This window comes from Colletotrichum truncatum (genome assembly GCF_014235925.2).
Source record: "Colletotrichum truncatum strain CMES1059 chromosome Unknown Contig_0011, whole genome shotgun sequence".
Taxonomy (NCBI): domain Eukaryota; kingdom Fungi; phylum Ascomycota; class Sordariomycetes; order Glomerellales; family Glomerellaceae; genus Colletotrichum; species Colletotrichum truncatum.
Window position 1 is genome coordinate 1,387,694 of NW_027222408.1, and position 26,236 is coordinate 1,413,929.

At 49.9% G+C, this 26,236-nt stretch overlaps 12 protein-coding genes across 12 annotated transcripts; 7 read left to right on the forward strand and 5 right to left on the reverse strand.

Annotated features, from left to right (window-relative positions):
* Window positions 1-305: 305 nt before the first annotated feature.
* Window positions 306-2,477, forward strand: CTRU02_214747 (MFS multidrug transporter; the record flags this gene model as incomplete). The annotated part of the gene is made up of 8 exons (XM_070206295.1): window positions 306-491; window positions 561-637; window positions 712-763; window positions 820-994; window positions 1,083-1,217; window positions 1,283-1,789; window positions 1,860-2,020; window positions 2,088-2,477. The coding sequence occupies 8 exons, from the start codon at window positions 306-308 to the stop codon at window positions 2,475-2,477; spliced, it is 1,683 nt and encodes a 560-aa protein (XP_070060069.1).
* Window positions 2,478-2,831: 354 nt separating this feature from the next.
* On the reverse strand, window positions 2,832-4,018 carry CTRU02_214748 (Alpha-ketoglutarate-dependent 2,4-dichlorophenoxyacetate dioxygenase 2; the record flags this gene model as incomplete). The annotated part of the gene is made up of 3 exons (XM_070206296.1): window positions 2,832-3,548; window positions 3,590-3,820; window positions 3,896-4,018. 3 exons carry the CDS (start codon window positions 4,016-4,018, stop codon window positions 2,832-2,834), a joined length of 1,071 nt encoding a protein of 356 aa, XP_070060070.1.
* Window positions 4,019-4,668: 650 nt separating this feature from the next.
* Window positions 4,669-5,437, forward strand: CTRU02_214749 (citrinin biosynthesis oxidoreductase CtnB; the record flags this gene model as incomplete). The annotated part of the gene is made up of 2 exons (XM_036727937.1): window positions 4,669-5,143; window positions 5,211-5,437. The coding sequence occupies 2 exons, from the start codon at window positions 4,669-4,671 to the stop codon at window positions 5,435-5,437; spliced, it is 702 nt and encodes a 233-aa protein (XP_036580466.1).
* A 190-nt stretch (window positions 5,438-5,627) lies between these two features.
* CTRU02_214750 (uncharacterized protein) lies at window positions 5,628-7,016 on the reverse strand (the record flags this gene model as incomplete). Its single annotated transcript, XM_036727938.1, has 1 exon — window positions 5,628-7,016. One exon carries the CDS (start codon window positions 7,014-7,016, stop codon window positions 5,628-5,630), a length of 1,389 nt encoding a protein of 462 aa, XP_036580467.1.
* A 347-nt stretch (window positions 7,017-7,363) lies between these two features.
* Window positions 7,364-7,885, reverse strand: CTRU02_214751 (flavohemoglobin; the record flags this gene model as incomplete). Its single annotated transcript, XM_036727939.1, has 1 exon — window positions 7,364-7,885. One exon carries the CDS (start codon window positions 7,883-7,885, stop codon window positions 7,364-7,366), a length of 522 nt encoding a protein of 173 aa, XP_036580468.1.
* Window positions 7,886-8,533: 648 nt separating this feature from the next.
* On the forward strand, window positions 8,534-9,683 carry CTRU02_214752 (Enoyl reductase LovC 2; the record flags this gene model as incomplete). Its single annotated transcript, XM_036727940.1, has 2 exons — window positions 8,534-9,096; window positions 9,161-9,683. 2 exons carry the CDS (start codon window positions 8,534-8,536, stop codon window positions 9,681-9,683), a joined length of 1,086 nt encoding a protein of 361 aa, XP_036580469.1.
* A 2,482-nt stretch (window positions 9,684-12,165) lies between these two features.
* CTRU02_214753 (major facilitator superfamily transporter) lies at window positions 12,166-14,220 on the forward strand (the record flags this gene model as incomplete). Its single annotated transcript, XM_036727941.1, has 6 exons — window positions 12,166-12,621; window positions 12,671-12,744; window positions 12,793-12,899; window positions 12,947-13,604; window positions 13,653-13,998; window positions 14,047-14,220. The coding sequence occupies 6 exons, from the start codon at window positions 12,166-12,168 to the stop codon at window positions 14,218-14,220; spliced, it is 1,815 nt and encodes a 604-aa protein (XP_036580470.1).
* Window positions 14,221-14,792: 572 nt separating this feature from the next.
* Window positions 14,793-15,544, forward strand: CTRU02_214754 (major facilitator superfamily transporter; the record flags this gene model as incomplete). Its single annotated transcript, XM_036727942.1, has 2 exons — window positions 14,793-14,797; window positions 14,845-15,544. 2 exons carry the CDS (start codon window positions 14,793-14,795, stop codon window positions 15,542-15,544), a joined length of 705 nt encoding a protein of 234 aa, XP_036580471.1.
* A 466-nt stretch (window positions 15,545-16,010) lies between these two features.
* On the reverse strand, window positions 16,011-17,591 carry CTRU02_214755 (uncharacterized protein; the record flags this gene model as incomplete). The annotated part of the gene is made up of 1 exon (XM_036727943.1): window positions 16,011-17,591. One exon carries the CDS (start codon window positions 17,589-17,591, stop codon window positions 16,011-16,013), a length of 1,581 nt encoding a protein of 526 aa, XP_036580472.1.
* Window positions 17,592-19,537: 1,946 nt separating this feature from the next.
* On the reverse strand, window positions 19,538-20,231 carry CTRU02_214756 (HD domain-containing protein C4G3.17; the record flags this gene model as incomplete). The annotated part of the gene is made up of 2 exons (XM_036727944.2): window positions 19,538-20,114; window positions 20,173-20,231. The coding sequence occupies 2 exons, from the start codon at window positions 20,229-20,231 to the stop codon at window positions 19,538-19,540; spliced, it is 636 nt and encodes a 211-aa protein (XP_036580473.2).
* A 1,561-nt stretch (window positions 20,232-21,792) lies between these two features.
* CTRU02_214757 (quinate utilization oxidoreductase) lies at window positions 21,793-22,863 on the forward strand (the record flags this gene model as incomplete). Its single annotated transcript, XM_036727945.1, has 1 exon — window positions 21,793-22,863. The coding sequence occupies one exon, from the start codon at window positions 21,793-21,795 to the stop codon at window positions 22,861-22,863; it is 1,071 nt and encodes a 356-aa protein (XP_036580474.1).
* A 1,024-nt stretch (window positions 22,864-23,887) lies between these two features.
* CTRU02_214758 (glycoside hydrolase family 43) lies at window positions 23,888-25,690 on the forward strand (the record flags this gene model as incomplete). Its single annotated transcript, XM_036727946.1, has 1 exon — window positions 23,888-25,690. One exon carries the CDS (start codon window positions 23,888-23,890, stop codon window positions 25,688-25,690), a length of 1,803 nt encoding a protein of 600 aa, XP_036580475.1.
* Between the last annotated feature and the right edge of the window lie 546 nt (window positions 25,691-26,236).

Sequence of the window (26,236 nt, forward strand, 5' to 3'; positions counted from 1 at the left end):
AAAGTTTCATCACCAAGCGAGACACGTCAATAAGCGACAACGATTATTACAAGCAACCTAGCCCTAGACAGCGCAATGGTCTAGCCAGACATTTGTTCGTAGGCCGGAGATTCAGGAGAGAATCTAGACCTCCCTAGTAACACGCGCTTCAGTAAAATCTATTACAGTGAGCCTTTGCGAGAGTGTACCCTTGGTTGCCGGGAATACCACACCGAAACGAGGTTCTCACCTGTTTGCCAGTCGACAGGAAGTGACCTATTCTCCAGCCTCCAAGTTGAAAATTTTCCTACACATCAAGGAAAGCAATGGAAACGAGTAATCCACCAAATTCGGCAATGGGTTCGCACTCCACCCGCTCAAAAGTCCTGATGGACGAGAAGGAAGAAAATAATGTGCCCGAATATTTACAAGGCGCCAAGTTGTGGTTAGTCATGGCAGGAACGTCTCTTGTTGTATTCGTCCAGTTCCTAGATGGATCCATTCTTAGTCCGGTAAGCATAGTGATGAAATGAATCCCATATGTCAGGACCTTCTCGTCTGACAATGTTGGACGTGTACAGGCTATTCCCAATATCACAGATGAGTTCAACTCTCTTCATGATATTGGATGGTATGGGAGTGCATACTTCATCGCAAGGTAAGTCGAAGTAACTTGCTGTTGTGCCTCCATGTCCGATTTCCACCATTTCTAATGAGGACTGTTGAAACTAGTACTGTATTTCAGCCCATTGCTGGCAAGGTGTACACCTTTCTCCCTACAAAGGTCCGTTGTTCATACTCCAAATACCAAATGGGCCGCAGCTAAATGTACCTTATTAGTGGTCTCTCATGGCTTTCATACTTCTATTTGCACTGGGATCTCTCATTTGTGGAATTGCAGATTCTTCCATGATTCTCATAGTGGGTAGAGCAGTGGCTGGCCTAGGGGGCTCAGGTCTTCTCATAGGGAATCAAACTGTCATTGCTGGTCTAGCTCCTATCGAAAAAAGGCCAGGTTAGTTCATGATAAATGTCCAGGCTGAATGGAGTATGAATTGACAATGCATGATTTAGGACTTACGGCAGTGGTCATGTCTCGTAAGACACAAAAGCCACCCTTCACATGGCATCAAATTACTTGGCTAATACCTGGGTAACGATCACAGTGGCAGCGCCTGGCATGCTCTTAGGACCAATTGTTGGGGGTGTGATTACTGAGTATAGCACATGGCGCTGGAGTAAGTCACGAAGAGGTTTTCTCAACTGTGTGGGACGTGTTACTGACAAGCTGCAAAAACTTGAGCAGTCTTTTATATGAACCTTCCTATTGGTTTCGCGGCGATACTACTCTTAGCCTTCATGCGGATACCGGAGCAGACCACCAAGCCCCCCTGGTGGGAAGTAATCTGCCATTTTTACCGGTATTTCGATATTCTTGGGTGCATTCTTTGCGCAGGAGCCACCACCTCACTGCTATTAGCCCTCAATATGGGCGGTGAGAAAATAGCGTGGAATAGCCCAACCTGCATTGGGATGTTTGTGAGCTCCGGAGTCTTGTTCATCCTGTTTTGCGCCTGGAATGCCCGTATCGGCGACAAAGCATTGATACCTGCGTCTGTCGCTAAGCAGCGGGTGGTTTGGTCCGGAGCAGCAACCCTGATGTTTACTATCGGTGCGACCACTGTACAGAGCTACTTTCTGCCGCTTTACTTTCAATCTGTACGGGGCAAATCTCCCATGACTGGCGCGTTGTACACGCTTCCAGGGCTGCCAGGTCAAATTTTCTTCTCCCTTTTGTCGGGGTTCCTAAGTAAGTTCTATCCTCCTCATAGCCCATCCTTTGAATTTTCATGTTTAACGATGTACTTTGCGCTGTATAGTTGGCAAGATGGGACATTATCTCCCGTGGGCAATTGTAGGCACGGCCTTGCACACTATGGCGTGCAGCCTCATGAGTAGATTCTCGCCAACTACACCCACTGCTGAATGGGTTTCATCCCAATTCCTCGCGGGTTGCGGAAGGGGAATGTCTCTACAGTCTGTAAGTATACTGATATCGTCAGACGTGCACAATATGGTAGATTGCACCAGACTGACTCGATCTTTAGCCCAGTATTGCTATACAAGCCGCTTTGGCTCAAGACCAAATCTCCATTGCGTCTTCTACTTTAACATTCGGCATGTATTTTGGAAGTGCAATTGCGTCTACTGCCGCTAGTGTCACTTTCGATAGCATGTTGAGAGCGAAGGTTGAGGAGCGGTTCGCCAATGCCACCGTAGTTGAAACCATTCTGAACGTAGGAGCCACCTCCTTTCGCAAAAGCTTTTCTGGTGAGGATCTTGCAGGTATCTTGGGTGCGTATTCCGAAAGCATACAAGTCGTGTTTCTGCTTGCCGCGGGTCTGTCGGCACTCTCTATCCCATTCGCCTGGGGCATGGGGTCGTTTAAAGTTAATGTCAAAAAGTCGGAGAAGGGCAAAAAGGCAGCTGGAGCTTGAGTAGCGCAAGAGAAAAGGCGCCTGATATAAAAGAAAAAACCAGTTTCCGAATCTTTAAGAAAATGTACTTGTCATATCTTATTAGGCTTATATAACTGTGCTTGACTGCATTCAAGGTTGCATATGGACATGGGACATTCACGTATGAGTGAACCATCTATAATAAGAAGTATAACAATCTTAAGTCATCAATCTAAGAGAATTATAAAAATGGATAAGATCATATACTAGGATTCACCAAAAGGTAATGCCACTGACATAGACTGGATGCGAAAATAAATTGTCAAATTCAGGCGCAAATAACCATTTCTCATTTCTGTGGTTGCAAAACTTTCTGGCTTTTCCCTATCGATACTATACTTGAGGAATTCTTTTATCAAGCCCAGTAACGTCCATGCCAGTGATGCCTAATTGCTTCTTTGCGGCTTCCTGAACCCCATTACCGTACTGCTGCATGACATGGAAAGCCGCAGACCAAAATTTCATGAAGTCGTAGTCTTTGGCATCGAAGCTATATGCTTCCTTGCCTTCATCAAGGATTGTAGCCCGTCTCAAGTCTCGCTTGTAAAGCCCTGTAAGGGGTTGGCCGCGATGCATGACACAGCGATTATCCCACATCATGAAGTCTCCATTGTTAAACCATGGCAAAGAAAGGATATACTTCTCCTGGGTAGCGTGGTTCATCAAATAATCAAGCTTCTCCTTTGACTCTTCTGCGGAGAGGCCCTCAATCTCAAAGCAGTGGGAGGCAATATACAAGTGAGCTCGACCAGTGTCGGGGTGCTCCTGGACCAACCGTCTGAGAGATGATGGATAGTTGGTTGGATCAAGACGTGCGAAAAAGTCCGGAGACGCAAGCTTTCGAGAGTGCCACATGGAATGTCTAACACGGTAGTCCTTCGCTAGAAGTTCTTGCTTCCACTGGTCCGGGAGGTCGTCCCACGCTTGGCGGACGTCGACGAACTCGGTGTTGCCACCTGTACCAGGAGGAGGAAGTTCAAATGCGCGAAGCATGGAGTACTTCACCCGCTGGGGATGATAACTGTTGTCTACATGAAATAGCAAATTGCCCTAGAAATTGCGTAATCGTGTGAGCGATTGGAATAAATTAATCTTTTGTTGATTAAACTTACCCTGTTGAAATGTGACTTGGGGGAATCTTCAGGGAGAGGAGCACCATCTAGGCCCAAATTCCCCTGGTCTTGCAATTCATCATTTTCGAAGCGTGCCTTGATACCACTGCCTGGGGGTATGTTCAGCTTGTCGATGGGACCAAACATTTTGGCAAAGTCAACATGTTTCTGGTCATCGAGAGCCGTATCCCTGAACACCAGCACACCATACTTTGGAACGCATTGTGTTAGCAAAGGCCGTTAGATGTAATTACAGGGCCTGTGTGCAGAGAAGGGCTGGCTCACTTGGTGTAGTGCACGCTGAATATCTTGTTGAACTTCTTGAGGAACAGGATTAGAGAAGTCCACGCCTGAAACAGAAGCTCCAAAGTAGGAGTGAAGCGGCTCAATCTTGAAGTGGGAACTCATTGTGAATTTCGTTGTCAATAGTCTTGACCAAAGAGTGATATTCATGGGCTGTGAATGGCCTGCAATCTCATTATGAATCGGATATTATTTAAGTTGCTGACATCCAAGAAATATTAGTGCAAGCTCTAAAACATTGAGTGCTATCATGCAGCCATAGCCACTCTGTAGCATGGTGGGACATATCAAACACTATTTGATTTAGATTCTCTCTGAGCTCGGCAAGCCATCCTTGCTGGAGGTTAGATTAGGACCGGACACTTGCATGGTTCGTCTTACCCCGCCGGCGATAACCGTGAGTAACATCGATGCCAAGAAAATGACGTTCTCACAGTGAACGACAGAATTGCAGACGGAGTACAGAGACGGCATTGAGTTTAGAATAGAAATTGTAAGCAACAAGGGGCCTATGTACCACATTCTGATTACGATGACACATTGTGTCGTTATCTTTATTTTTTATTTTGATTTTGGGTTTACTACTCTTGCTGACTGTATTCGAAGTCAAGCAGTCAAGCAGACATCATCGTTTCCCATTCCCTTTCTATCACCTCCTTGCTTGTTCTTTCTACGCTAAACCAAAGTTGACAACTTCTTCATCGACTGTCGAGAGCTCTAAAGATCAACATAAACAGCGCTTTAACTCGTTGGTCATGGACAAGCCCAAGGTTCTCTGCTTGCACGGAGCAGGTTCAAGCGGTGCCATCTTCAAGGTGCAGCTACGACGATTCACAAAGGCACTCAGCGCTCAATTCGATTTCGTCTTCGCCAATGCACCATTTGAATGTGGCATAGGACCTGGCATGCATCCCACCTTTGCCAGTTCCGGCCCATTCTACCGCTGGCAGTGCGAAGAGTCAAACTCCGAGCATCTTGGCTTGACAGAAGAGGACATCAATCGTGAGCGTCAGATAGTGAAGGATTATATAGGAAATCTGCTCAAGAAGTCAAGCAACGCACCCTTTGTAGGTGTCATTGGGTTCTCCCAAGGTTGTGGCATTGCCACAGGATTGCTCCTTGATCAACATGAGCTGGGTCGCTGCTGGGGATACTGCCCCATCTTCCAGTTTGCATGGCTAATTTGCGCCACTTATCCACCACTAACGTTACTTACTTCCCAAGAACGAGGTAAGAAAATCTAGCCCGCTGCCAATATGGCAGAACGTCTTCGTGCTGACATATCTCACTATCGTAGATTCCTCTGTTCCAACTGAAACTATTAGCATTGCCTCTCTGCATGTTATTGGAACGAAGGATCCCTACAAAGGGCAATCAAAGAAGATGTATGACTCTTGCTGGAAGGGACCAAAGGCGAAATGTATCGAATTTGAGGGTAGTCACCATGTTCCCACGGCGCTCAAGGATGTGGATTCCATGCTGCGGGCCTTGTCAAATATTACTCAAGGGGTTCTTATCATGTGAAATGCAGTCAAATTATAAGCTTAACCTTATGGTTGATTATCGGTAATCGACGAAGCAAGTCACTTACTCGTTGATTTTGAGCAATGCCGATCAATTAGGGCAGAGGCAAGGCTATAAAAACTCATAAGTGATATAACAGTGTGAGTTTAGTATTTACTATGCCAAGTGTAGACCTTGATATCAAACCAACCTAGAGTGATGTCATTACAGCCTGTTCAATCTGGGCTAAGGCGTCCAGACGTTCATTTTCAGCCTTAAGTTCCAACACTTTCTGCTTGTACAGCCCATAATTCTTCAATATAGTGTCAACTGCGTCTTGGAGTTCTTTGACCGAAGGCCGCCTTTTCTTAATTCCGACAGCAGTCCCTGTCCATTGGCCTCTCATCACATTCTCTCGCTTTTCCTCCGTTGCTCCTGCAAGAACAGTCGGGACCCCATACATAACAGCCTGAGTCCAACCACCGTATCCTCCGTTTTGTACGGATATCTCGCTCAATGGGAGTATCAGCTCATATGGCAAGTATTGCGCTACATATGCGTTAGAGGGTACGTGAAAACCTTGAGTCAGTTTCTTGTCATGACCCCCCAGTAGCGCAACGACCAAGATGTCGGGTCGGTCAGAGAGTGCCCGCATGAGTGGAATCAAAAGGTCGTTGTAGTCGATGGATAGAGTCCCCTGTGTGACCATCACTACATGCTTTTTCAGCTGCAACGGAAGTTTTGCGTTTTCCTCAATAATGGGCCACCATTCAGGAGGCTGAATTCTTGGACGAAACGACGTGGTAAAATCGTTGTTTGGCAAGCAACCCACGAATCGAATCTTTGGGCTGAGGTCAGACCTCGGGTAATCCATACTGGGACTACAAACCATCAACACCTCATGTGCAGTTGTCGTAACCACGTCAGGAAGCCACTCAGTGACTTTCTTGGTGGCGCCAAGTGCTTTCATCTCATCGTTAACGCGCCTCATAATCTGACGGTACATCGGTAGGTTGATGATAACATAATAGAGTATCAAATTGATCATCCGCCCAAAGAACGTTGTTGTAGGTGGCAAACCAGGTCCAAACGGAGGTGTGTCGATGCTCCACACAAACATCGGATAGATGGGGATATTGATGACTTTGGGTAGTTTGCTGTAGCCTACGGGCAACGGCGCACCGTAAAAGAACGGAAGCGTTGCGAACGCCGATATGCATTCATGCACAATGACGGCTTCTTTCTCGGGATAGTCTCTACGGACTCGTTCAAGAGTAAGGCGAAGCGTTTGATGACGTTGTGGCATGCTCCCAACGTAAACCTGTTCAGCCTCGAACGTGTTGCGTTTGAAGATATTGGTGATTTTGTCTCGTTCCGCTTTGAAATCTTCTGTGATGCCCCAGATAGGATGCTCGATAAATTCTGCGCCTGCACGCTGTATCTGAGCCTGGTGCTGAATGCCGCCAATGAAGAAGACCGGGTAGCCACGCGCTGTGAGATGCGAGCATATTTTCAAGAGTGGCAAGGTGTGTCCATAAGTGGGAATGGACATCATGATAACTAATGGTTTGGGGTCAGCCCCCGTGCGATTGATGTCCATGATGCAAGGTATTGGGGAAATGATAGGTGTGCTTTGGAATACGAAAAGTTGAATGTCGAATAAAGTTTTGAAGAAAGATAAGCCAGTTATAAGCTGTGCGTAGTAAAAGTCGGGTCAAACCTCCGTCATACATAGTGATTCTCCGATCCCGTTTTACACCTTACTCCTACCCCAAAGCGGGGACGTTCGGCGAGTTTTCAAACCGGTGACTTGAATCAAGGGAGCTGAAGAAATCATACATCAACTCCAACCTCAAATTATCATGTAATTCAACTGTAGCGAAAGATTGTGTTCTTTATAAAAAAAAAGCTTTGGCCCAAAAATAGCGTTGACTCGTATTGCGGCTTTCATTCCTTCTTTTTTATCTCTGCGTAAATCTGCTTCTCACGAGCTATCAAAACATCTGACAAAACTCTGAATGCTTCATCCCAAGCTTCCAATATCTCTGGTGTTGCTTCATCCCCCAAAACCTTTCCCACTGCTTCAATGAAGCCCGTCCCGACAAGCCTATAGAGGTCCGGCGTGATGTCGGCGTCTACGTGTATCTGCGCAATTCTTTCTACTCCCTTCATCAATTTTGGTGGATCATCCAACAGCTGGCAGTAGGCCAGAATGGCCGTTGATAGCTGTCGAGGCTGTTTAGCGAACTTGGCAATCAGCTCCGGGTAAACGTCTTTCATGCTGTAATAGAAAGACATGGTGATGGTCATGGCCTGTTCCTTGAGCATTGGCGCAGTGGCGTGAATGATGGCCATCTTCTCAGGCGAGACTGCTTCGATTTCATATTTGCTCGGGTCTGAAGGATGCTGAACTGGATGGCTTTTGATTGCCGGGTCGGTGGAAGTGGTTGTAACTGCTGTCTCGACCATTTTTTGGATGGATATGAACGCGTTGGATGATGTTGAGTGAGAGCTGTTGAGAACGGTAATCCTATTACCGCTAATGGTAATGTCTCCTAATGTGATGTTGCAAACGACGGGCACAGATAACCCGAGGTAAATTGTCCTCCTTATTGTACCAGCAGCCTAAGTTCCGTGGCATTCGCATTTCCTTTACTTGGCAAATGCACAGCCCAATGTAAACACACTTAGAGTTCCTGAGTCAAGTATATCTACAGATTCGCCCCTCACAGTGTATGAACTAGGTGATTGCTAGAGTCCGTGCCTGCGGGAAGTTTATATAACTGCATCATTTCGGCGATCTAGTATGGCACTGCCCCGCTCCGTATCCGACGGAGACTTCTTTAAAACCGGTAACGAGACGGTCGCATAGTTATATGATGACCCTAGCCAAGACAGACAATGCTTCAGAGAAGATTTAGTAGCTCGCGTATAATAGCGGTAACGAACTTGGGCGCTTATTGGTTAATGAGCATATAATGTGCATTGCTACGTATATCGATCGGCTAAACTTAACTACCAACTTGTATACGCACCTAGAATCAAATTGGGACTCCATGCCAATTGAGATACCCACATACAAGGAAGATACCTCACGCTCTGAGAAACACGACTGAAATGACAACGCCGAATATTCCCAGCCGTCAGACCGCCGTCGTAGGGTTAGCTACTGGCGGTCTGGCTGTCACGAATGATGCCCCTGTGCCAGAGCTTGAGGATGACATGATCCTCATATCAACAAAGGCTGTCGCATTGAATCCCGTCGACAATAAGATGCAAGGTCGACTGATCACACCAGGCGCAATCGCAGGTCACGATTTCTCAGGCACAGTACTTGCCATTGGCAGCAATGCAGCAAAGGTAACGCCAGTGCCACTGGCAATTGGTGACAGAGTGTGCAGTGCTGTCCAAGGCATGCACGACCTCACGCCAGCTGTTGGGGCTTTTGCGGAGATCGTTGGTGCAAGCGCGCATGCCTGCCTCAAGGTGCCGGAAAATATGTCTGATGCTCAGGCAGCATCGTTAGGAACAGCGGTTGCAACAATTGGGCTGGCGCTGTTCGGTTCGTTGGGCATCCCAGGACACCCAGATGCGCCCATGACAGGAGAGAAGGGGAGGAATATCTTGATATATGGTGCAAGCTCGAGTGTAGGCACAATGGCCGTGCAACTGGCGAAGCTGTAAGTGCTGTTCTTCCAGGATATATAACGGAGGAGTAACACGAACCTAACAACCATGAGGCAGATCTGGTATGAATGTTATTGGGACTTGCTCGCCTAAGAACTACGACTTGGTCAAGTCTTATGGTGCGGATATCCTGTTCGACTATAACTCAAAGACATGTATTGAGGATATCAGGAGCTACACCAAGAATGGTCTCAAGTTCGCTCTGGACTGCATCTCCGAGGTCGACACAATGGCGTTTTGTTACGCATGTCTCGGTCGTACTGGAGGCAAGTACACTCGATTGGAACCATTTCCAGATGTACTCCATACGCGGAAGCAGACAGTTACTCCAGACTGGGTATTGGGTCCTACGATGCACGGCAAGCGGATTAACTGGCCGCTGCCGTTTGAGCGTGACGCCAATGCCGAGGTAAAGGAGTTTGCTCGCAAGTGGTTCGTGACCGCACAGCGACTCCTCGATGAGGGGAAACTGCGTCCACATCCTGTAAAACTTTTGGAAGGGTTTCCCGCCATTCTGGAAGGGCTGAAGATATTGGAGAGTAAGGCAATATCAGGGCAAAAGCTTGTTGTACAGCTGTGACGTTTGGCAACAGTCTGTCAGTCCCATAGCTTTCCGTTGCGTCTCATCTTCTCCAATGGTGTCATATCCTTTGGAGGAAGAAACAGGCAAGCTACAGAAGCTGCCGAGAGATATAGAACCAAACAGCCAACTTTAGAATGGCTAGCCATTCCAGCCAGCATAAAAAGAGAGAGGCGGGTGGCAGGGGTTTTCGACAGTTTAGCAGTATAACGCAACTCAGCTGGAGTTGTTACTGATAGATAATCAGCCTCAATGGCGTGCAAGCCTCTTCAAACTACCTAGGTATGAAGAGCAGTTCTGTGGCAGCAGGAACCAATGTCTGTCACCCAGAGGCAGGTAATCAGAAGTATACATATTAAATTGATTTCAAATCAAGATCACTTGTAGCTCACTATTAACTGTTTTCAATAGCTTTGCATACTTTCTTTTCACAAAGCGTAGCGTTAACCAATTCCCAGATAGTTGACCAATAACAGCTACGTTGCGAGCAGATCATGAAATAGTAAGAATTAACAGCGAAATGTTTTTAGAATCATGAACAATTTGCTCTTGTGTGAAAATTCATGATAGTTCTTGAACGGGCCAGCTTTATCAGCATTTACAATCTCTCAAGGAGATGCTTTATATATACCTCTAGCCTAGACACAGCATGTAGATGGTGTTATATTCATGTGTGTACTCATATCTTATGAGACACAACATCCAAGCCTTCTTCGATACCTTATGAACTGTTTTGGAACTCACTTCTAACAATGCAAGTTAGTATTGGTCATCAATTTATTCGATTTGCCGGCTCATTCACGTTACTGTAGATGAGTTTACCTGCAGCCGCTGGAACAAGACATGCCAGGAATTGCCGATTAAATTAAACACATCTGATTTTCGACGTTCGAAAAGAAAAGTAAGACCAGTACGGTTATTTGAAATCCGTCTGAACTATGCTGTTGATGTGCCCTCGAAATTTACATGAGGTACACTAACGATTGTCCAGTGCCGATTGGTAATCCTCTTCAAGGTTAATGATTGAGCATAAAGAACAGGATAAGCCAAAGGATGGTAGCTGCAACCGAGTGGGGGTTGTATGCGCGCCTGCTGTCAAGCTAATCCATGGCTGTAAATACATCCAACCAGTAAAGATAGGACCGCATCACCGAGCATGAAGGCAGGTATTGAAACAAAGATACCTTGCCGAAACAGGCCTCCGTAACTGCTACTAAGATTACTGTTCAATTGCGTTACAACTATCTGCTAAAACTCCAATATGTTTAGTACAGCAATTGCATGGGATAACCATGGATAGCTGAACCAGTTGTAGGTCTATCTGTTCTAGCCATCATTGTAATATGTTAAAAGCACTGAGAACACGAAAGCAGTGGGTTGATACGTAGATGTTGAAGCCTGCAACTCACCCTCTGGTAGATTTGGATTACATCTGGGCTGCGTGGCAAAGCCGGACGTCGTCATATTCTCGCCATCCGCTTGCCACGGGCAAAAACGGGCACGGGTCACTCAAACAGTCCTCCCATGAAACGTTCCCAAATGTCACACTTCGCTTTAGTAGCACCAACTCAGCTGAACTTACCTCGGTCGCGCGGGTTCCGAGAGGCATGAGTGACGGCTTGACACTCGAACCACAAACCTGTACTGAGCAAAGACCGTTATCTAATGCAATCATGCTGTCTCCTCGCGACGCGAAAATTGGCCGAAGACATCGGCACCGCAACGGCAGCCGTCAAATGTTCAGCAGAGTTTCAACTTCACGTCAGGTGTGCTGCTGAGTCATACGTCAATGTTTCCGAATCCCGGAGCCGATTCGCACCAGCCGAGTTTACCGTCCAGGCACAGGCGAGATCCGTTTGTCAAAGGGAAAAATAAAATAAAAATTCAATCTAGAACAAACCTCTTGTGCCTGAAAAGCGTCCCCACATGCCGCTGCAAGTTCCATAATTCTGGATGCAGGTTTCAATGACAGCTGCAATCTCTGCTGCGTCGTTCGGATGTTGAACTCGTTTTCTCACGTCCAGCCGGCCGGGGAACTACCGGGCCCCGCCGGCTTCCCGTTCTATGTGGGGGACCGCAGACGCCCGAAGTCGCATGGCAGCGATGGCGCAATATGTCGCAATAACAAAGACTGCAGAGCCTGGACCCCCTTGTCGGCAACGTTTGTTCCTGTCAAGCCCTATCTTGTTTATCATCTTCCGGCAGCCTTCGAGTCAATGGTCGAGATAGAACATCGGAGTTTCTAAAGGGCATGATTGGTCAGAGTTATTGGGGGGGCGTTGCGGATCTCGGCGGGTGCGAGTGCCCGCACACACACACACACACACACACACACATGCTACGCTGCCGTCACTCTGAAGGTTAATCCTAGATCGCATCGGATTTAAAAAAGCCGATGACACCTTTACTTTTGTAGATTTACGTTCCCGCTTGCGGCTCTTTTTGTGACTTCTCACCTCCGCATTACGCCAACTGAATCAACATGGCTCGCCGAGAGACGTTGCGTGGTAGAGGTGAGAATGCAAAAGGGGTGGTCGACGAGAGGTCGCCGCTGCTGTCGCAGGCTCGACGTGAATCGAGCTCGTCAGGTGAGAGCTCCTTGACTTCCAGTTCGTCGTCGTCGAGCGGAGACTCGGACGGCCAATTCCTTCCTTGGCATCTCACACCGTCGACAGAGGTCGATGAGGCGTGCGTTGACGTTGAACGCACTGCACCCGCTCGCACCGGCGGTGACTCAACGACGAAACCGCAAGGGTTGCCGGCATCGGCCGTTGTTAAGATTGTAGCGATCCTGCTGGTTGGGACATTTACTGCTAACGCGGACGGTTCTCTGGTTATGGCGACGCACCCGACGATTGCTTCCGAGTTTAACGATTTAGAGAATTCGAGTTGGTTGTTTGTTGCTTTTGCACTTGCTGGAGCCGCGACTCAGACTTTGGTGAGCGTTTCCGAATGTTTCAATCGGGGACCCACTAACACTGAAAAAGTATGGCAAGCTTAGTGATATATATGGACGCCGTGCTTTGCTAATGGTTGCTTACACGCTGTTTGCTGCTGGATGGTGAGTCGAATGAGTTAACAAAACTGGAAAGTAGCTGACAGCTGTTAGTGTAATGATTGGTGTTGGCCGCACAATGTGGCAGGTTGTTCTCGGGCGCGTGATTTCTGGATCTGGCGGTTCATCACTAAACGTGCTTGGGTTGCTCCTAATCACTGGTAAGAAAACCCCGGGTTCATAGGAGAGTAATGGCTGATGTTGGCAGATCTTGTGCCGCTTCGCGACGTCGCCGCCTGGCAAGCAGGCATCAATATCGCCGCCACGGTAGGCCGCAGTCTCGGCGGACCGATCGGAGGTTGGCTCGCCGATACGATTGGATGGCGGTGGTCGTTTCTCGGCCAGGCTCCCATCTTCATGATTGCCGTCTTATTATGTTGGTTCTTTTTGCCGAGGGGAAAGCCCAATTCAAAGACGGAGGCAGAGGCCGAGGGGCCAAAAGTGGGACTTGACGAAAAGAGCCCCTTGGCAAGGGTTGACTTTCTGGGAGCCGCCCTTCTGGCGTTATTCGTTCTGGCCTTCCTGCTGCCTATCGAGATCGGAGGGACCAAAATTCCGTGGACGCACCCGCTCATATTTATCCTCTTTGGAGCCGCCATTGTTCTTGGTGGCCTCTTCGCGGCTACAGAGGAATGGTGGGCAAAGGAGCCTATCCTCCCGTTGGAGCTCCTGAAGCATCGAGACATTGTCCTTACGTACGTCATCACCGGTGCTCAGATTGCCGCCCAACTAGGCCTCTTGTTTTCGGTACCGTTATACTTTCAGGTCACCCAGAGAGTATCAAACACTGTCGCTGGTCTTCATTTGTTCCCTGCAGTTGCGGGAAATGCCATTGGTGGTATCTTGGCTGGATATTTGATCAAAAAGTAGGCTGACCGCTCGTGTCCACACGCTTTCCTTGCTAATCTGCGCAGAACTGGCCGCTACAAGTCGCTTCTGATCATCGCGACGATCGCGTCATCCTTTTCATACGTTCTCCTCCTCCTTCGATGGCACGGAAACACCAACATTTGGGAGTCTCTATACATCTTCCCAGGCGGTCTGGGAGCGGGTCTTGTGCAGTCAGCTGGCTTTATCAGCGTCCAGGCAGCGGTTAACCCGAAGCACAAGGCTGCAGTGACGTCTGGCGTGTTCTTGACGGTGCAGATCGGCATGATTCTCGGTCTTTCGAGTGTGAGCGCCGTAATGATGGAAAGGATGCGATGGAGGCTGGAAGCGTTGCTAAAGGGGATGGGTATTGAGGCAGCCGTGCGGAATACGGTGAGTTGTATGCCAATGTTTTCGATGCTTTGCTGATGCGATTTGCAGATTATTTCCAAAGCCACGTCGAATGTAGACTTTATTGATCATACCGACAGCAACATTGCGAAAGCCATAGTGGCGGCATACGTCGAGGGATTAGGATTCAGCCACGGCGTGTCGCTCATTTCGTCCGCTGTAGGGCTTATCGGGGCGATATTCCTTCGAGAGCATCAACTGTAGAAGTATTGGTGTGAAGCGTTTGTTGGATACAGCGTTGGGTTTTATGGGATGCGGTTCGCTTGTAGATGTTTCAACACCATGGTTGCATCGCCTTGACTGTGGCATCTTGGCAGAGAGCATTAAGACGCATTGTAATGGGCTTGAGAAAAGAGGATGTACAAGTAATCAAGACATCTATGATAAAAACAATTATTTTGGCGTAACCTAGGTAAACCATACTGTAATGGATCAGTTTTCGTCTTTTACCTTCCCTCGAATGTCTTGGTAAGGCCGTGCATAAGACAGTGCAACACTGTTGAGCCCAATTTTGGTACTTTGGCATGTGCTCAGTGGCTTCAATAAGCCGCACCTTCCTCAACCTCACTTCATGCTCCCAATGTGAACTCGGAAGGCGCCACCTTGAAGGCCACCTTCTTGCTAGCAACAAGTGCTTTCCATACATCCACACATTAGACTGCGGTGAAGAAGTCTCAGCCTCACTTTCCATGGCTCACATAGCCGATGAGCCCCGCCTGCTCAATCCATAGCCTCACCTGCAACAAACTACAACCAGGCTTCACATCCATACCACAATGGCGTAAGAATCATCCATCAAGTCTAGATAACCTCATCTAACACGCCCAGCGCCGCAACGGTCTTTGACGAAGGCTCCCAATCCTGGGTCACCCTCTCCACCTCGGCCCTGGTAGATCTAGTCCTAGATGTAATGCGAGACGTCGAGCCCTTCGAGCCCTCCGGGGCCTCCGAGACCTCGGGATCACTCTATGAATATACGAACCCCTTCGAATTCGCCGACGACGACGACCAAAGCCAGGACCAGTACCCCCACGAGCCATGCCGCAACTGCCTATCCCCCTTCCACTGGACCGACGACTGCGAGGCGGACTGCGGCCACTGCGGACAACGCTGGCACACCGTCGACGCGTGCGAGAGCGTCCCGCGGAACCACTGCAAATGCAGCCCCTTCCCGCAGCGGCATCTCGCCAAGCGCTGTCTGGTGGTGTGTACCGCCGAGTGTCCCAAGACCGACAGGGACCAGCCCGGGAGCGAGTACCACCGCAACGCCATGATGTGTAAAGCGCGGTGTTGCATGTGCGGACTGCTGGGCCACGCCGGGAGGGATTGCCATTTGAAGAGGTGCCGGTGTGGCGTTGCGCATTTGACCATTGACCATCCCTCCGAGCGGCGTAGGTGTGTTGTGGAGGAGTGTCCTAGGTGGTACTGTACCAAGCACTGTCAGCATTCCAAGTGTAAGGCCGAGTTGGCGAAGCTGGGGGAGGAAAAGTGTTCGTCTTGCGGAAAGGGCCAGATGCATAAATTTTAAGAAGCAAACTCGTTGAGAGAGGCCGCTGTAAGACATGATGCTCGTGAAGCACGGATGAATGTCCAGCAATGAGGATACCCAGAAAACATGTATCGTTACGGTTTAAACGGTAGTACACGTCAGGATAGCCATGATTTGAAAATTCGTATTGAGTATTTCACATCTCAATCAACGTTAAAGAAAAAATGACCCAGACCAAAGACGGTGTGAAAACACCGTCCGTCAACCCCATGATTCAGGCAAAGGGGGGCCAGGAAATCCCCCCCAGCCAGCAAATATGTAAAGTACGTTAAACGTCACGTCACGTAGTAAGTAGGTGGTATCAAAACGCAACGACATGCCCCCTTAAACTCCCCGCCATTCAGCATATACCCCGAAATGCAACCAAACCAAAGTATCAGCAAAACGCCTTGCCGAGAGAGGAAAAAAACGGGAAAAAGAACAAAAAACAGCATGGCAAAAAGGTTCAGTCATCCATCCAACCGCCGTCGTCGCCGTCAATCTCAATCTTGGTGCCGAGGGCCTCGCGACCCTGGCGAATCATCTCCTTGAGTCGCTGGTTAAAGTCGTCGATCCGCGCATCAGAGTCGTGTTCGTCGCGCGCCCTTCTCGCAGCAAGCTTCTTGGCCTCGGCGTCTAGCCGGGGACTTGCTCGGATCGAGTCGACGTTAAAGTCCTTCGTCTTTGGTCTCGACGTCGCCGCCGCCGAGGCGCTGCTCTGCGAGCGTCGATGCGAGTGGGGGCTGATGTTGGATTGTACCGGTGAGGGAATGGCGCTCTGGCGCATGTTGGGGTTGCTCGCTCTCGCAAACGGGTTCGGGCTCATGCCGGCAGGCTGAATAGGCACGGGGATCCGACTTGGTGACGGGCCCGTCAGCTGCGAAGGGGTTTCTGGGGACCAAGCCCCCGCAAAGCTAGCCGGCTGTCGCGGGGACAGAGAAATAGACCCGGCGTGGGATATGGTGCTGTGGCTCGTGGTTGGTCTGCGTGGGGGGGCGGCGGGCGTCGAGCTGAGGCGCGGTTTGGGAACGCTGATTCTCCGACCTGTCGTCATAGACGGCCGAGTGCTACGGGATACCGGACGGGATGTCGGTCGGGGCAGTGATCGTCTGCCGGCTCCACCCTGTGGTTCGTCTACTACGACCCAGTTGCGAAGCTCGTCGTGGTTTCCAGCGCTAGTTTGTCGACGCTTTACCGCCGGACGTGATGGCGTGGTGAATTCGGGGGCGAATGTGTGTTGCATTTCATGGGTGAAGGGTACGAAGTCTGATTGGGGGAGAGCAACAGGTGGCGAAGTATCAACAGTCGCAACAATCGGGGTCGGGCTTTCGATTCCGAAATCAATCATCTTCTCTGACAACTGAGGCTGGGGTTCAGGCTCTGATATAGGTACCGCCGGCGCATCTGGTAGGCCCTGGCCATCGATGGTGTAAGCCTTACCACCTCCCGCTGAGAAGCCTCTGAAAGCGCCAGCCTTGCAGAACTCCCACACCTTGCCGACAACGCCGCCGATAGTGTTTATTGCGAAACGGCTCCATCCTTCTGCTACCGGTTGAGGTTGGACCAGCACAGTCGGCTGGCCGGAGACTGGCGATTCCATTTCTTCGTGAGGTCGTTTTGATCCTAATTTTCTTCGGTAATCAGCATCCGAGTACATGCTATCGTCCAAGTTGCCGCTGTCGTAGGGCAGGTTGGCGGCGGCGGCACCGGGGGTCTCGAGCTGGCCGGCGAGTGTGTAGCGGGCTTCTCGGTTCGGTTGAGGGGTCTCGTGCGTCGGGGGTAGATCGGCTGAGCCGTCGAGGTTCACATTGCCATCGCACCACTCCTGCAGAGGGGTAGCCTCGCGGGAAGCATTGATTCGACGTTTACGCTTGGCCTGGGCTAGAGCCGACGTTGCTTCGGAGTGGTAGCTGCCGGTCGACCTCGCAAGATATAGAGAGGAGCTTGCTGAGGGTGAGGAAGGCGGGCGAAAGACGCCCGGGTGTACTCCGGCGGGCTGTGCGTCGAAGTAGGTGCCGGGCATGCGATACTGGGATGCGAAGGTCATGATGTAGGCGTGCAGGTCGTTTAAACGACGAAACCAGGGGGGGAATAACGTCGGGGGCGTCAGATAGGTCGTAGAGGTAAGCTCAGTTGTCGCAAGGGGGGTCCGCAACAAACGGTACGAGGGCGAACAAGGTCTAGGCTTGGGAATGGGTGGTGATTCACACTGTCGCAGAAGCTCAGAGGGAGAAGCTCATGGTCGATCGGGAAACTAGCGTCCAGGGTTTGCGTCGTGTGTCTCGGATAACAGGGAAATGGGCGATTCGTGACGGGCGGCTGGCTTCGTTTGTCCGTCGTGCGACAAGCCGTGCGATGGATAGTCTGCGCAAAACTGGCGCTGTCAGGATGGAAGATGACAGGCGACGCAGGTGAACGGATTTCCGTGTTGACAAGGCGCGTGATCACAGGATTGAGCTATAAGCAAGAAACAGCCAAAGTTCAGAGTCCGGGAGGCAGCTGGTTGGAGAAATGCGGCGTGGACGGATTATTTTTTTTGGGGTAACAGGGAGTAGCTGTTGGCGGGCAACAGGCTTCGACCTGGGGACGTTTGGTATTGCCGTATCGATGTGGTAGTGTAATGGGGGTACGTAGAGTACGTAGATTCCGTAGTGAGAAATCTTGAAGGTTAGCTCCGAGTGCCGGTAAGAGCCGTTGGCTTTGTTGGTGTCGCTGTCGAACGCTGGTTGGTCGACTAGATAGACGGGTAGGATTGATCAACAAACGAGAGAAGAAAGAACAACTTGATGGTGGCGATCGGCAGTGACGTCGAAATCGTTATGCGCCGCCAGGAACGCAAGGGGCCAAAGTCGATGATCACGACGTTTCGATGATGTTTTTCGATGATGTTGATGTTGTAGGTCAGGTCGGACAGGAAGTGGGCGGGCGCACTGGCGAGAAGAAAAGAAAAATATGAAGAAAAAGGAAGAATGGGTAAGTTAGATAAGATGGGGGAGCTTCGACCAGACTTCTCCAGATTTCCGCGTGCGCAAAAAAGGCAAAATTGGGAGGTCGGTAGAAAAGAGTCCCCCCGTCAATATGGAGGGAGGGTCAAAATGGTCCAAAGATTGTCAAGCCGGGGGTCAGGGGAGCGCGTCGCCGTCGTGTCATTTTCAACTGACCCGAAAGGCCCGTAGGTGTATTAATTACTATGTACGGATAGGTATGGCGCAGGAGAGAGTTCAATTTGTGCAGCGAGGTGGATACATCGTATAATGTTTGTGCTTGTGTCTGTCACTAACACTGCCACTGTCAACCGTCAGTGTGAAGCTTCTTCCACTTCCTTTTTTTTTTTTTTTTTTTTTTTCATCTTTTCTCTTAACCCAACAATTTGTTCAGGGTCTTCAAACGCCTCCCTTAAATCCAGTGCCTTTGAGCGGAGGAAGCTCTGTGGAATATCCATCCATATCAGGAAAGGCGCCCTTCGGTTGCCAGGGTCTTTGCCTAGGGCCCTTGCGTCCATGTGTCCGTAGTGTGTAAACAGAGGGGCAAAAACATCACACCGCCTCCCCAATCTCGCCATCATGCAAACTAAGTGTGTGGCTGGGCACCAGCTTGTCACCTTGTGCAGCTCTGGCAGCTGGCAGTCGTCTTGTCCCTGATGGCTCTGGTCCCAGTGTCATGACTGCAAATGTCTATTGCCCCCGTGTCTGTCTGTGTCTAAGGATACTCATCCTACATTAATGTCTTGGCCCTTGTACCCGATCCCGCCGTGCAATACCATGCTCTTATACGGATAATGCAAGCATCGTCATGCAAAACAGCATCCACAACCACGCCGCACGACATCTGGCTCTAAACCGGCCGTCTCTGTAGCCCCTGGTTCCTCCAGTCTTTCCGTTGCCGACAACTTGCGCCCTGTTCCAGTCCAAAAAATAGCGCCAAGGGGAATCATTCTATCCCATCCATCAGTCATTTACATCCCATGTATGCCTCCCCACTGCTCTAACCCTTTCATTCGCGCGTATAGTACTCGTCTTGCTGCTGGCGTCTGTCCTCCTTTACTCCGCCCTGGATGCCTTCTTCGCCGTGGACGTGCTGCTTCGCACCCCAGAACTGCTCCCTCTCCTTGAGCAGCGCATCCGCCCACTCCTTGGTCTCGGGCAGAGAGAACTTGGTGGCGACGTATGCGAACTCTCCGAGGTCGAGCTTGCCCTGGCCACGCTTCTCGTACTCCATCATTTGAAGGAGCAGCTCCATCTTGTCCAAATCGTGCACGAAGTGGCTGTTAAGCGTCTTGGAGTCCTCATACTCCTGCCATATTTCACGGATCTCGGCGCCCGCCAGGCCACCGTAGACATTGCCGAGCAAGCCCTTTGTGATATAATCCATCGTCTCCGCTTCGCGTCGGTTCTTCTCGGGCTTGGGGACGCCGTCGACGGGAGTGATGTCTCCAACAAGAGACTCGGCCATGTCGTGGATCAAGCACATCTTCATGCAGCGGGCAAGGTCGAGGCGCGGGGCAAGGGCGGGAGGGCAGAGCATCGAGAGGAGGGACATGCGGTACATGTGGTCGGCGATCGATTCTCCTCTATGCGGGCAGAACAGTCAGCTTGATTACAACTACTAACTGGTAGAAAAATACGCACCTCTCGATGCCAAAACGGCGCCAACCCTCTCGCTTTGTCGTCTTGAGCCGCTCGAGCATGTGGAAGTAAGGCAGCGGTGAGCTGGGGTTCTCAGCAGTAGCCGTTCCGGGAGAGGCCTTCAGAGCCTTCTCAACTGTCCATGTTCCCTCGACCTTGGGGGTTTCGACATGTCCCAGATCTAGAAAACGTCAGTATAGACTTCTGGTCTATGTTTGAAAGATAGACTTGCTCTTAATGTCCACCTCGCCGTTCGCGGCGGGGGCACCATTCGTGCCGTTCGAGCTCGTAGGCGACATGATTAGGTCGACGTAATGTGTATGCGTCGCAAATCTCAGGATGATAGACCGAAAAGTCGATTTGTGTCGTGTCGGAAGCAGAAGCGATGCTGCTCAGAGAGAATAATCGTAGTTGGGCGGGGCAAGACGCACACTGAGTGGGCTGGAGGGAAGAACTATCGCGGGGTCAGTTGGTGGCGCTAGAAGCGTTGAGACAGCCCAAAATCGCAAGACTAGCCGGGAAGAATGGAGTCACAGCTTGCTTGAGAGATCGGCGTAAAAGAGGACAAACCAACCGCTAATAAGGAGAATCGAATGGGCGAAAAGCGAGAGTGTGCTCAGAAGAAGGAAAAACAAAATGCGGCAAAAGTCAAGCCTAAAAGGTCCACGATGTTTGTTCCCCCCAATCCAAATCCAAGGAAGGACCATCCCAGTTTGATGTCACCGCCAGCATCCACAGCCCTGCCCTGCGACTTCCCTGTGATTGCGCTGCAGCCACCCACCACTCACACCTGCACCTGCCCTCTGTGTGCATTCAAGCGGGCCTGACCGGAGACCCCCGGGCCCCACGTTCCCACTGCCGACCACTCACACCAATGGCATTTGCGATGCTGGTTTCCTTCCCAGTCTTGATGACTTCACGAACGGCGGCAAGCGTCACTGCTTTCTACGACTTCTTTTTGCATTCAAATATTTTCCTTCATTTTTTCTTTTTTGTCTTTCTCTTTCTTTCTTTTCGCTTCTCTACCTTCTTTTTTCAGAAGCTTCAATAAAGATGCATCATCCCGTTTTGACCTTTTGTTGGTTGGCATCACTTAGGTAGGGGTTTCGGAGAAGATCACACTTCAACTGCAGCGATCCTAGAATTCAACTGCGATCCCGCGGTAATGAAGCCATCGTCATGGGCCAACGTTGAAAACCCATGTTGTTTTGTTTAAGTTTTTTCATACGCCAATAATTGTTACTACATCTTCCATCTAACCCTCATTCTCTAGAGTACTCGTGGAAGTTGTTGTCCACCTTAACAATGATTGATTAGTCGAAAAGCAACAGAGGCTGGATTTGGCTTATTTAGTTCCCCTTTAGGTTGGCTTCGATGTGCAACTTTGGGGGCCCTAGACTCTGACTCTGTCCGGATGAATACACTACCGACTCTGCCTCGGGTCAGGTATCCTCTGTTGCGGGTCTTTCTCACTTGAATCGAAAGTCTGTCTCCATCCCATCTTCCATCAACTGATCTAGGACAATCGTGCACCGGCTGTTCTCTATACTTGATAATCTCCACAAAGTAGTGTTCAAATGCCCAGTTGTTCAATATTGCTTTTGTAACAACTGTACTTACAGAATGTCGTCGCAAGCCTCCAAAGTCCGGTTCGCCGTTATCGGAGCCGGGTTAATTGGCCCACGCCACGCAAGAACAGTCGCACAGAGTGCAGACGCGATTTTGGTCGCCATTGTTGATCCAGCGCCATCTGGACACGATTTGGCCTCAGAGTTGAACGTAGCTCACTATGCCTCCGTTGACGAGCTTCTGCAGTCCCCTGATTCCCCCGAGGCTGCAATCGTCTGCACACCGAACCACACGCACGTCCAAGTCTCCAAACGGTTATCGTCAAGTGGAGTACATGTGTTGGTCGAGAAGCCAGTCAGTTCTGATATTGCAACCGGGCTTGAGCTTGTAGAGCATCTTCGAACAGCCGGCGTAAAGGCACTTGTCGGACATCATCGGCGATTCAACCCGGTTATCGAAAGTGTTGCGAAGACCCTCAGTGAGGAATCGCTAGGCAAGGTCATCGCCATCAACGGTGTTTGGACACTTTACAAACCGAGCGAGTACTTCGAGGCTCCCACCGCTTGGAGACAGGGCAAAGATGGAGGTGTCATCCTGATCAACATGATTCATGAAGTTGATATCCTTCACTATCTCCTTGGACCGATCGTCAGGGTTTATGCGGAAAAGACTATGTCGGAAAGAGGGCACGAGGCAGAAGAAGGAGCCGCTCTTACACTACGTTTCAAATCGGGTGTCGTTGGAACCTTCCTCATCTCGGACAATGTGCCGTCACCTTACAACTTTGAAGCTGGCACAGGCGAGAATCCTCTGATCCCAAAGACCGGACAGCCGTTTTACACCATCTTTGGCACCAACGGCACCCTCAGCGTGCCGGATATGGGGATTTGGTCCTATCGGGATACGAAGAAATCATGGCATTCGACTATGACGCGAGACGAAAAGCCATGTTCCGATGAAGTTCCATTCGAGCAGCAGCTGCGTCACTTCTGCAGAGTTATCCGCCAAGACGAGCTTCCGAGGTGCTCAGTACAGGCTGGTCTAGCTGCGTTGGTTGTTTGCCAAGCCATCAAAGAGTCGCTGGAGACAAACACACCGGTTGATATTGATAACTATGAACTGTGAGGCCTTCCTGCCCGGATCTATTACAAAAGCAGAACGAAACAGAGCTGGTTGGAAGAGAGAGGTTTCCATATTTCAAAACGCACCACATAACTGCGCAACACTGCTCCAAGATATCGAGATTATACACAATCAATGAGTTCGCCATTGGGGCATTTAGTTTTGAAGTAAAGGTCATCCGACGTCAAGGGAGCGATAGTGTAATAACATATTCAAATAAAAATGTCTTAGAGCAAACCAATGTAACCCAATTCCGCGGTCGCTGGAATGCAGGTCGGGGTGGGCGAGGTTTGATGAACGATAAGAAAGAAACATACCCAGATCATTGTCTCAAGGCTGGTATTGTCGATCCTCACAGCGCAAGTACGGTATCGTCGCAATACGATAGAGTTTTGTTTAGGCTTGTGAGATTGGGCCGCGTAGGTTTGCCATCGATCCAAGGGTTCCTGGTTTCACTCCTGCTCATCCGTTCAACTTACTGCTTGATTCCTGGCATCTGAAGTTACTCGCTTCTCGTTCGGACTAACCGCCCTATTGGGTCCCTTATAGGCGCACAAATCAACTGTTAAATGCTTGCCGTTTAACCCAATTCACAGCCGCAGGTGCAAGGTTCAAAAGTCTCCGAGAGCCACCAGTCGCTGTACCACATCTTCCCCGCCTTGGCTCCAAAGCACAACATCGAAGTTGAATCCCACAAGTCACTCTACCTTGTACAACGAGTTGATGACGTCCGTCGAAGGCTTGGGTTGATCAAAGATGTGCCGGTCTGTGAGGGGAAATTGTGGGCCTCTTCTAGGCCCGCGCCTTGTTTGTACCCCAGACCAGGGGATCGATGCTACGGTGGGATGAAGGATTATGCTGCTCGGTCCCTCGGAAACAGCTCAACTTGAAAGAGGGGAAGCGAGGGCGCCGTAGAAATGTCGTATAAGATGACCCGTCACGACGATGCCCAAATAGGTCCTTGGCTCCCCGAGTCGACTGTCCTACATGTTCACGCCGCCTTCGCGCTGCTTTCCTCTCGTTAACGATGCGATTTCCAACTGCCCTGTTTGGGGCAGCACTGCTCTGTCTGTCTGCGTCGGCCGCAACAGACTGTGACAAGAGCCAAGAACCGCAGTTTTACAACTCGGCTCGCCATGCAGCTGCAGACCCCTACGTCTTTTACGACTCCAAGAGCGGGCAGTACTACGCCTATTCCACCGAGGGCGCAGATGCAGGATACCATTTTGCTGTCTACATCAGTCCAGACCTTTCCACATGGCGCAAGCACCCTGGCGGCGTGTTGAAAGCGTGTTACGATGATCAGATGAAACAAGTCGATGGCGGCCAGGCATGTTGGGCTCGCGACTGGTATTGGGCCCCTGAGACGTATTACAACGAGAAGACGGGATGGTACTTTTTTTTCTTTGCTGGGCGCCTGCGGGAGGACTTGGCCAAGGACCATTTTCGCTACTCAAAGTTTGAGGAGCCGTCCAAGCTTGGTGTAGCAGTCTCTCGATCACCAACAGGACCTTTCAGGGAGATTCGACCCCAGCCCATCGGTTATTACCCATTCGATCCCGACTACCATGATGTGAACCTCATCATGGACGAGCTGCAAATGTTGCCGCCGCAAACTCTCGAAGAAGGAAAGACTGCTCCAAAAGGGACATACATACCAACCATCGACGTCAATATCTTTTTCGACAGCAATGGCCGCATTTACCTTTACACGTCTCGAAATGCCTACCGAAACTGGAATTGGGACGAAAAGTTGGGCAAGTACATTGAGGAGTCAAACATTATCGTTGTTGAGATGGATCGACGTTGGTGGGATGACCCCTTCGCACGCACCATGCCAGAGATTGCTTCGTCGGAAATCGACGTCCATGCAAAGGACGCGCCAGAACTACCGAGCAATATCACGTCCTACAACGGTACAGGCGAGCTCGGTAGTCCTCCGCGAAAAGACGGGTGGACAACTGTCATTTCGTACGGAGCGGACCCGCAAGAATGGGAGAATTTCCATGTCAACGACTACAAGGCTAACAACGGCACCAAAAAAGATAGGCGATGGTCAGAGGGAAGTACCCTGATCAAGCGGACAGGAAAAGACGACAAGCCGGTTTATCTGCTTACTTACAGCGCCAACAATTACGAAGCGTCCAATTATGGCGTAGGGTTTGCGACGGCTGAGTCTCCGCTCGGTCCGTTCCGCAAGTCTACCAAGAACCCGATTTTGTCACAGGCACCAGACGCGGAGATTCCCATCTACTCTACGGGCCACGGGAGCATCGTCGCATCACCTCCCCGCAGCAGAGGAGACAGGGTTGGAGCACAGGAGGTTACACATCGTACTCCAGATGGCGCTGAGCTCTTTTATGTGCACCATGCACGAAATGACACCACTCGGGATCGCTCCATTTACACCACCCGCATGCATCTGGACAAGTCTGCGATCTTTGTCGGCTCTAATGATGCTATCAGTATGAGTTTGACGCCGTTGAATCAGCCACTCCCGAATAATACATACCCTATCCAGGTGGAAAATGGGTGTCCGAGAGGCAGAAATGCGGGCTCCTTGTTCGAAGTACGTGTGGTCTCTAGGGCCGGTGCTCCATTCGATCTTACCGAGGGCTCAAACAGAGTCGTTGCACAACCCGAAGAAATTGAGCCGACCTCGATTGAGCAGGGTATCGCAAGAGACGGATCTTTTGTCGTCAAGTTTGACACTGCCTCTGTCAAGGAACTGGCATACCAGCGCTATAGCGTAAGCGGAAATTGGACGACAGTTGTCACCACAAAGGTTGATTGTAGGTTGACTGAGCGCTTGCTGAACCTACAGCCTTGAGGGTGAATTCGGTCGACAACACGGAAGGTTTAAACTTGAATATTAAAAGGCGTGCAGGATCCAAACAAAGTCTATAGTAAATGCAAATCTAGCTGTAATATGTTAAAAGAAGGATCGTCAAGAACTTCGTTGAAGACCATGATGCTTTCTTGGCTTACTTTTATGGTCTTTCTGTAATGTGTCAGTTGTTGTGCTCACTCTTTTAGGCTTTGTTGTTTTCTCATTCCATTTGCTGTTGAACGTACATCTGTCGGTCACCATCCCATCAAGTGCTAAATTGCTTCAAGCATTGTTTCCAGTTTTCTATCCCTTCCATTCCTCGGACTTGGCAAAGCTACATGACAGCATATCATTTCAGAAAACTTAATATGTTCCTAGTTATAGTATTCCAAGAAAGTCTAAGTACCACAAAAGTTGTTGAAGTTATATAACTAGATTTTCTAGAACAAACTTTACGCTGTTCCTGACTGGCGTTCCCATCACCATTTTATAAATGTAGCCGTTTAGCACTCAATGTGGTAGTTCTTAGCTGGCCTTGTTAGCATG